This window comes from Alligator sinensis, unplaced genomic scaffold (assembly GCF_000455745.1).
Source record: "Alligator sinensis unplaced genomic scaffold, ASM45574v1 scaffold1244_1, whole genome shotgun sequence".
NCBI lineage: Eukaryota > Metazoa > Chordata > Crocodylia > Alligatoridae > Alligator > Alligator sinensis.
Window position 1 is genome coordinate 163,973 of NW_005842591.1, and position 9,724 is coordinate 173,696.

General features: G+C 69.0%; 1 protein-coding gene across 1 annotated transcript; it reads right to left on the bottom strand.

The window, feature by feature from the left end:
* Positions 1-7: 7 nt before the first annotated feature.
* On the bottom strand, positions 8-9,693 carry SPAG5 (sperm associated antigen 5). The gene is made up of 23 exons (XM_025214571.1): positions 9,407-9,693; positions 9,206-9,319; positions 9,090-9,168; positions 8,521-8,640; positions 8,106-8,198; positions 7,129-7,263; positions 6,567-6,686; positions 6,307-6,399; positions 5,937-6,071; positions 5,565-5,679; positions 5,206-5,299; positions 5,020-5,101; positions 4,480-4,613; positions 4,037-4,202; positions 3,837-3,945; positions 3,473-3,547; positions 3,144-3,267; positions 2,730-2,829; positions 2,184-2,264; positions 1,880-2,023; positions 1,558-1,632; positions 1,398-1,478; positions 8-990 (listed from the first exon to the last, which is right to left on the bottom strand). Exons 1-23 carry the CDS (start codon positions 9,505-9,507, stop codon positions 874-876), a joined length of 2,487 nt encoding a protein of 828 aa, XP_025070356.1. The 5' UTR covers positions 9,508-9,693; the 3' UTR covers positions 8-873.
* Between the last annotated feature and the right edge of the window lie 31 nt (positions 9,694-9,724).

Below are 9,724 nucleotides of genomic sequence, written 5' to 3' on the forward strand. Positions count from 1 at the left end.
GGGAGAGCCGGCCGGGCACCCCTGCCGGGAGGCGACTCGCCCCGTCCAGCAGGGGGGAGGCAGGCGGCTGCAGCCCCCGGGAGGGCGCGGGGGCAGCGGGCTCAAGGTGACCTTTGGGCTGGCCACCCCCCGGTGCCCGGGCCCCTCTGCACCCGGGAGACGGCCCTGGCACGGAGCGGGCACGGGGACACCCTCCCTGCGGGGAGCTGGCGCGAACCAGGCTGGCACATCCGCCCCAAAGCCCAGCACCGCGCTCCCCGGAGGCCTCCGGCCCTGGCAGGGACCCAAAGCAGCTTGCCCAGGCTGGGGAGGGAGCTGGGCTGGGGGAGGGCAGCGCAGGAGCCAGGCGTCTGTCCACCCTCTTCCCCTCCCCCTACCGCCATATGCCCAGCCATGCCCCCCACCCCCACGCCGAGTGCAGGGGCCAAGGAAGGGATAAGGCCCCGCCGCGGAGAGCGTGCGGCTCTGCGCGGATCACGCCGGGAGCGGAGGGGAATCTAGGGCAGCGGGAGGAGCCCATCCCCGGGGAGGGGAAGCTAGGCCAGCCCTGCCTGCTGCAACTGGCACGGGCCCTGGGAGCCTGGCTGCATCCAGAGCCGCGGGGACAGCAGGCCGCAGCGGGCAGAGCAGGAGCTGACGGCCTGGGGACCAGCACGCGTCCACCCCACCCAGGACCTCCTCCGGCTTGGCTAACACATGACCCCCAGGCAGCAAGTCCGGGCATGACACTTTATTGAATAAACAGATTTATGATACAACACTGTACAGTTCCACCTCCACCGCGCGCAACACACGGGCAGGACCAGTAACCGGCTGGGCTGGGCTGGGCTGGGCGCAGGGCAGGTGGCCGCCGAGAGCGCCGGGCACGATGAGCTACAGGACGGCTGCTGGGCACCCGCTGCCGTCCGCCGGCTTCAGCCCCAGGTACCGGAGCACGTTCTGCAGCTCCTGGGAGCTCGTGGCCACCACGTCAGGAATGGATGACAATGCCTGGGGGCAGGAGATGGGTTAGGAGGGGAGCGCGGCTGCCCTCGGGGCCCCTGGGCTGATGCCCAAGGCCGTGGGGCAGCTCCAGCCTCCACCGGCAAGAGGCCCAGGCAGGGTCCCAGATCACTCCCTATTCCCGAGGGCAGGACAGATGAGGGACGGCAGCTGGACAGGTCAGTGGTGCCAACTCCCCCTGGGCTGGGGTTCAAGTGCTGCAGCCTCAGGGCTCGTGCAGCTGGCATAAGCCACGGGCCCAGCCCAGGCAGAGCCCAGCCAAGGCAGCAGGAGGCCAGCAGGGTTGACCTGCAGCATCCCGGGCTGGCAGGGGCAGGCCATGGGACTGGTCTGCAGCAGCTCAGACAGGCTGACAGGCAGGGCAGCTCCCTCCCCGGCCCAAGGAAGGGCCTCACCTCCTTGACCTTCTCCTCTGTCTCCTCCTGGCTCTTCAGCACCTTCTGCACCTGATGGAGCCTCCCCTCAAGGATCCGCCTCTGCAAGGGAGAGGGCAGCTGCAGGCCTGCACCAGGGAGCAGGGCAGGGGGCTCTGGGGTGCCGCCGCGGGGTCCTTACCTGCTCTAGGTACTTGCTGGAGAGCAGCGAGATCTCGTTCCCCTTCTCCAGGAGCAGCTCCCGCAGCTTGTTCACCTGCAGAGCAAGACGGGCACCAGCTGGGAGCGAGGGGCAGCCCTGTGCATGGCCCCAGAGAGCAGCCTCCGCACTACCCTGTGCTCAGCCCTCGCCCTGGCACCCTCTTCCTTCCCCAGGGAAGGACCCTGCTGCCTCCCGGGAGTCAGGCCACGGCTCCAGGCCCAGCCAGACCTCGCTGGTGGGGAGCAGCAGCTGGGCCACCCCTTCCCCCAACCCCCGGGACCTGCCCGCGTGCCAGCCTCACCTCCTGCCGCAACCAGACCTTCTCCTGGACGTTGCTGGTGTCCGCAGGTGGCTGCTGGCCCCTCACCTCCTCCCACAGCACCTTGGCCTCTGTCTCGGCCCGCTGCAGTGCCCGCTGCAGCTGAGAAACCTCCGTCTTTAGGCTCTGGCCACAGGAGAGATGGGGGTGAGACAGGGAGGAAATGGCACGAGGGGGCCCGGCCTCAGCCCCCACTAGGTGTGGCATCCAGGGGGGCTGTGCGTGACCCCGCCAGCCCAGACCCAGACCCAGACCCAGGCCATCCCCTCTGTCCCAGCCTGCGTACCGTGACCTCGCCACTCCTGTCAATGAGCTGCAACATCTTCTCCTCCTGCTGCTGCACCACGTCCTGCAGCTCCTTCTCGCTCTGCCGAGAGGGGCCACATTCAGGGCTGGTCTCTGGGGGCCCCATTGCTGCTGCAGCTCCCCCCAGGCAGGGCACGTGATGGAGGGAGCAAGCACCTGCCTGGCCGTGGGCTGGGGCCAGGAACAGCTCTGCCAGGGAGCAGTGATGGCCGGGACCCCAGGGCAGGGCTGGCGTGTATGCCACGGAGCCCCAGGCAGCCGGGCACGGGCAGCTGGCCAGAGGCCGGTCCAGGCCCGGCTCCGTGACTCAGCACCGCGGTGTCAGCCCAGGACAGCGGGCAAGGGAGCCCCAGGGGACGCCCCCCTGCGGGGGAAGCGGCTGGAACCAGAGCAGCGAGTAGCTGCGGGGCACGGAAAAAGCCAGTTACCCAGATTCTCACGTGCAGTGCAATGCGAGCCGGCCGGGCCCGTGTCCCACATAGGCTCTGCCCCGGGGCTGGCACTGACCCACTTCGCGCCCGCTCACCTGTAACTTGACTCTCAGCGCCTTGTTCAGCTTGGCGATGCTGGCGTCGCGGGCGTCCAGCTCGGCCCCCAGGGTCTCCAGCTGCTGCTTCAGGTCCACGCTGCGGTGGGGGGAGCGGGGAGGCCTGGCTGAGCTCGGGGTGGGGACACCCTGCTCACAGGCTGCAGTGCTCATGGCTTGTTGCCCCCAGCCATTTAGGGGGTGGGGGGGACCTCCAGCTGACTCCCACGGCCATAGGGCCACCCCCTGCACTGCCAGGAACCAGCTCAGCCCAGCATGAGCCCTGCAGGGGGAGGTGGGGGGCTGGCATGGGGCTGGCGGGACCTGTGCCCGGGGGGGACAGGGTGGAGCCAGGCTGGGGGCATGGGCCGCCAGGTCACGGGTGCAGACAGCGGCGCCCAGAGCCAGACTCACATCTCTGCCTGCAGCGCCTGAGCTCTCTCCTGCTCTGCCTCCTGTGCCAGGGTGCTCGCGGCAACGAGGTCCGCGATGGTGTCCCTCAGCTCCTGCACGCGCTCCAGCAGGCTCGCCTCGGCCTCTGGGGACAGAGCCGCACCTCCATTGCCACCTGGCACCAGCCCCGGGCTAGGGCCCGCCGAGCACAGGCAGTGTTGAGACCTTCGCCCGTCCTGCCTGCAAGGCCCCCGTGCCCCTGGGGCAGGAGGACATGGCGCTGGGGGCCGGGCAGGGCGAGGGCGCTGCCTTGGGAGGAGCGCTTGGGCGTGGGGGCCACATGCTTTTACCTGCTGGCTTCTGAGGAGCTGCTGGCTCAACCTTGGCAAATGCGCTCCCGACTCCAATGCCATCACCATTGGGGTCTGCAGAGAGCACGGAAGGGCCGGGTCTGCAGCACCTACCCACCCCAGCGGGCACCGGGCACTGCTCCCCAGCTCCCGGCAGCACAGCAGGGACGTGGCTGTGTGCCAGGGAGCAGGAAGCAACCCTGAGTGCAAAGCGCAACCCGCACACCCTTGCCAGCGCTGCCACTGGAGGCCCCGGGCTCCGGGCTGGGGTTGCGGAGAGCCAGGATGCTGCCTCGCCCCCTCCCTCACCCCCAGCGCCAGCAGAAAGCCGAGGCTGCCCCAGGCTGACGTGGCTCCACTCTACCTTTCCCTGCCATAGCTTTCAGGACGCTGCCCACGAAGGAGGTATGTAGGCGGTGCGGGGTCTGGCGGGCGGGGGTGCAGGCTCTGCTCCAAGACAAGGTCCTGTCAGCCTGGGGCGACAAGGGGACAGGTCACGGCACAAGGTGTGGAGCCCATGGGGGCCAGGCGCTGCTCCCACCCTGCCCTGTGCCACCAACCCACCTCTTCCTGCGGGGCAGCGCGCAGCGCCCTGGCAAGGCCCAGCAGCTGGTCAGTGCCCCGGGCGATCTCCAACGAGGCCTTCAGGACCTCGTCCCTCTTGAGCTGCAGGTCCTGGAGCTGCGCCTGGCAGGCCTTCAGCTCCTGGCGCAGGGCGCTCTCCTCCATCCTGGGGAGAGAGAGGGACAGGGTCAGCGGTGCCGGTGGCCAGGGGAGACACCGGGGTCTGGTGGGGCAGGATCTCTGAAGCCAGAACAGCTGCACAAGCAAGGACCACATGTGCCCGGCAGGGCTGCCCACAGGACCACCACATGCCGGGGGACCCGTGGCCCATGTCAGGGCCTGCCCAGACCTGGTGACAACACGCCACTCTGCACAGCCCATCGCAGATTCCCCTGCCTTCCCCGCAGCTGAGGCCCAGGGGCATGAGGCAGAGACCGCCGTACTTGAGGCCATGGTGGGCGTCCTGCAGCTCCTCGTGCTGCATGCTGCGCTCCCGCAGGGTGGCCAGCGTGGACTTCAGTTTGTGCTCCGTCTCCAGCAGCTGGGCGCGGGACACGCGGTTCTCCTGGTCGATGAACTGCGGGCACAGAAGGGGCGTGGAAAGTGCACAGGGTTTAAAACAGGGGTGGGCAAAATGCGGCCCACGGGCCATTCTATTCTCTCTCGCCCGTGAGGCCTCTAAATAATTTAGAAAATTAATATTTATCTGCCCCTGGCTGCCTGTCATGCGGCCCTCGATGGCTTGCCAAAACTCAGTAAGCGGCCCTCCGCCCGAAATAATTGCCCGTCCCTGGTTTAAAACACCCCCTTGGGCCTGGGAGGTGGCAACCTGGCTCGTGGCTTCGAAGGGGCCACATCTCCAGATCCCATTACTCAGGAGACCCAGCAGCTCCTGCCTGCAGGCCACGCGCTCAGCCTGGGCAGTCATGCTCCCCCCAGCATGTGTCATGGGCACAGTCAGTGGCACATGGTGCCAGCCCCACCTCGTGGCACTCGGTCATCTCCCACAGCTCCTGGCGCAGCCTGTCACGCTCCTGCTGCAGGGCCTCTTTCTCCTGCCTCAGCCTGCGGCAGGGCAGGAAGTGGTGACGACGCGCAGCAAGACCCCGGGACACTCAGGCAGCCATGCCGAGCTCCTGCTCCCTCCCCGCGGCCCACCCGGCACTCACCGCGCCGTCTCCTGGGCATAACTGGCGTTTTCCTCCTGCAGCTGGTCCCGCTCGACCTCGACCACAGCCAGCTCCCGCACCGTGGCACTCAGCTCTAGGGCACAGTGCGGGGTCAGGTGGCACGCACTGGGCTCCAGGCACCTTGCCCCATGCAGCCAGCACCTTCACCCGCCCCCCTGGCAGCACCTGGCTGCTGGGCCCTAGGAGGGCAGAGCCCACCCACCCCGAGGCCAGGCGACCACTGCAAAAGGCCTTTAGCCTCCCCTGGCCAGAGCACAGAGGAGCACTGGGCCCCACACACACTTGTGTGAGCAGCCCCAGCCGGCCGGCGAGCCCCACGCTGCCGGTGGGCAACGCACCTGTGCCCAGACGCGAGTTGGCTGTTGTGAGCTGCTCCACCTGAGCGACCGAGTCCTGCAGCGCGGCCAGCGCCGCCTCCCGCTGCCCCGTCACCTCCTCCAGCCTGCTGGACACCTGTGCAGAGCGCAGCCGGATGCTCACCTGGGCGGACCACAGCCGGCCCCTTGTCCAGCTGCTCCCCCAGCTCCCCGCCGGCTTGGAGCAGCAGATCCACGGCAGCCCTGGCAGGGGTGACACTGCCTCGCTGCCGCACCGTGGCCTGGCACTGTGCCAGCCTGGCTGCTCGGGCAGGAGGCGAAGCCCCCAGTCGGGCTGCAGCTGGGCTGAAGCCACAACTGCAAGGGGCACTCCCACGGGCCTGACCCACTCACCGCCGTCGTGGCCTGCAGGGCCTCTTCCTCACGGCACCGTGCCTTGTCCCGCTCCTCCAGGCAGCACTGCAGCTTGCTCGCCACCCCCTCCAGAGAGCTCCGGCCCCGGGACAGCAGGGCCCTCAGTTGCTCTTGCTAGGAGGGAGGAGGGAAGTGTCGCAAGACGAGCTCCCAGACCAAGTGCGTCCCCAGGCTGGCTACCCCTAACTCCCACCCCCTACCCTTACAGCAGCCAGCCGGGCTGGCCAGAGCAGCTCCGACGCAGCAGTGCCCACAGCTGCCACCTGGCACCAGGGCACAGATGCAGGGAGGCCATGAGGCTCTGACCCCTCAGTCCCTTCGCCACCCAGCGTGCCCCAACCGGCCTCACCCCCTGGCCCAGGGCTCGCCGGTCATCCCGCAGCATGAAGAGAGAGGCGGTGGCAAATTCCAGGAATGACTCTGACTCCAGGGCCCAGGATGCCTGCAGGAAGGGAAGAGGTGTTGGTGTTGGTGCTGGGGAGCACAGAGGGACCTGCCGGCTGCCAGGAGAGGCCAGGCCCAGCAGCACGAGGCTCTGCATCTCCAGCAAGGCCTGTGGTCCCGCAGGCTGTGTCCCACCCCATGCGCGGGGAGCCCGCCCCTGCTCACCTGCTGCTGGCGCGCCCCCTCCAGCAAGGCGCACAGCTCTCTCTGGGCCGCCAGCCCCTGCTCACTGCAGCAGATGCGGGCGCCGGCGTGGCAGCGGAGCTCCTCCAGGACTGCTTCTCCCTGGGGCCGGGCAGGTGCAGAAGGACTGGGCTTCAGTGGCGGCCGCACGTGGCACTGCCCTTGCCAGTCCCTGGGGCACAAGCAGCCTTGTCCCATGAAGGGCACAGAGCCGCTGCCCAGTGAGAGGTTGCGGCATGGCCGGGAAGGCAGCCAAGGCGCTGTGGGGGTTGCGCCCCAGTCCCTCCCCATCACACACTCAGGGCTGCTCCCCACCTGGAGGGGATGGAGTCACCCAGCTTCTTCCCAACTGCCAGGGACCTTGTGGGCAAGGGGATGAGGTAGGGTTGCCTCCAGGGACAGCAAGCACCCCCAGGAGCTGGGACCACCCGCTGCCCGGCTGTGCTCCCTGGCAGGGCTGGGGCGCGAGAGGGGCTACTCCTGTCCTGCTCCACCCTCGGCCCCCAGCACGGACGCAGGCCTTGCCCCTGCCCGACCCGCTCACCGCCTCCTTGGCCTGCAGGGCCTCTCCCTGGCGGCGCCGCGCCTCGTCCCGCTCCTCCAGGCAGCGCTGCAGCTTGCTCCCCACCCTGTCCAGCGAGCTGCGGCACCGGGACAGCAGGGCCCTCAGCTGCTCTCGCTACGAGAGAAGAGGCCGCAGAGCACTAAGGGGAGCTCCCGGCGCAGCGCACCCTTGGCCGCAGCCATGCCAGCCCCCGCAACTATCACCCGCTGCCACGGGCTGCCACCAGGCCCAGCTGGCACCCCAGACCAAGTGCACCCCCACACCCTGCCATTCAGGACCTGGGACAACCCTAGCAAGGCAAAGCTCCTCTGAAGCGGCAGTGCCTGTGGCATGGCAAAGCCTTCCCAGCAGCCCTGGGCTCTGGAGAGGCTACACACGGTCCCCAAGGCCCAGCAGCCCTGTGTGGACAGGGGCCATCCGGGCAGCTGCTGGGCTCTGGGGGAACGGCAGCATGCCCGGGGGCTGGCTGCGGCCCCTGCCCCGGCTGTGACAAGGAGCGCGAGCGCGAGGCCAACAATGGGCTGGCGAAGGCCGTGCCTGGGACTGGAAAAGCCAGTTTTTCCTTCTCCTCCGAGGAAGGCGTTGGAGACAGTGGAAAATTACCAGCCAGGAGGCAGAACTGGAGGGAGCAGGGGAACGTGAACGGAGCTGGGGGCGACAGCCCGCAGGGAGCTCGGGGCCAAGGGGTGGGAGCAGGGCTGGGACTCTGGTGGGGACCGCACCCCACGCCCCTGGGGGACCCGACCCCAGAGAACCCAGCTCAGCCCAGAGCCCCGGGGATCCAGCCTCTGGGGGGCAACGAGGGAAGACCCCGGTCTGGGGCCTGGGCTCGGCTACTGCAGGTTTCAAGGCTCCGGGGCGCCCCACTCATTGCAACTCTGGCGAGCAACCAAGAGCGGGCACCAAGCCAGGAGGCTGCAAACGCCCTTGTGCCACCGCACCCGGCCCGGCCTCACCTCCTGGCCCAGGGCTTGCCGGTCGGTCTGCACATGCTGCAAGGAGGTGGCTGCGAAGTCCAGGAAAGCCCGCGACTGCAGGGCCCAGGATCGCTGGGGAAGGAAGCCGAGGCGTTAGGCACAGGTTTGGGGACCAGATCAACAGGGCTGCTACTAGGACGCGGGCACCGGCCAGAGGTGCGGCACCTGCTGCAGAGGTTCCTGGTGTGTGCAGAGAAGACCCGCAGAAAGGGGGTCTTCTGCCCAGAGCTACAACGCCCTTCCCTGGAGCCAGGCAGCCCCACGCTGGTGCTGGAGGAGCCTGGGTAGGAGGCCCCGGGTGTTCAGCAAGCGCTAGGTGCAGATGGCACAGGCAACAGGCCCTGACGCGCTCCCCGCTGCCCACAGCAATTGCCCCCCTCCCCCCGAGACGTACCATCTCCCCTGTGGCCTGCTGGACGGCCTGCCACAGGGCCCGTTCGCTCTCCCGCTGCCGCTGCAGGGTCTGGACTCGCTCTCGGGACTCCAGATACAGGTCATGATAAAACCGCTCCTCCTGGAAGACATGCCACCCCCGTCAGCGCTGCTGCCTGGCGGGGAAGGGGCAGGGGGCACCTCCCTGCACAGCTGGGCACTTTGCCCCGGGCACGGCCCTGCAGGAGTGCCCCACCCGCTCGCGGTGCTCCCCCCTTGCAGCGCACGTGCGGCCAGACAAGGGTAACCAGGACAGCGCTGACCCCGCGCGCCCAGCCAGGCGCGTGATGTGATTAGCGGGCCCGGGGCCCCAGCAGCTCTGCCAGCCCGCGTTACTTCCACCCGGCTTGCTGCGAAGACAGCGCGCCACTGGCTCTGCAGCCCAAACGCAGCCTCCCATCACGGCCGCTCTGGCCAGGGAGACCCAGACTCTGGGGGAGGTGCCGGGGCACGCCGCGGGTGCGAAGCCCAGTGCTTGGACGGGCAGGAGACCCGGGGGCAAGCACCGGTAGCCAGGGCAGGGCCTCTTACCACTCCGGGGTGGGCGAGGTCGGTCTGCGTGGGTGCGTCTCGCTGCTCGGCCGGCCCCACGCCAGGCACCGACCCCTGCCTCTGCTGCCAGCCCCGCAGCTGGGTCCCCCCCCTGCCTCTGCTGCCAGCCCTGCAGCTGGTACGAGAGGACCTCCACGATGATGAGGGTGCTCTCCAGCCGCCCCTCCAGCTCCGACCGGGACAGCGAGCTCAGCTGCTCTCGGAAACAGCTACGGGGGAAGGAAGAAATGCCCGAGCTGAGGGAGCCCCAGGAAGGTGGATGTGGCTCGATCCCCAACCCAGGGGCTAGCACTTACTGCCAGAGCAGAGAGTCGGTCTCAGCCGCGCTGTCCTTGGCGCCGCGGGGCCCAGCCCCGGAGGTGTTGGTGCCGCGCTCCAGCAGGGCCCGCGGGGTCATGCAGGTGCCCGCGGAGGCGGCCGAGACCGGGGTGACGCTGGTGCCGGCGTCCTGCTGCAGGGCGGGCAGCGACAGGCTCTGCCTCCAGGACTCCAGCAGGGCCGAAGTGCCCACGCTCCTCTCCAGCCAGGCCAGCGGGGTGGTCCACGGCACCGGAGACCCAGGCCCTTGGCTGGACGGCGGGGCAGCTGCAGGGGCTTCCTCCAGCGAGCACCCT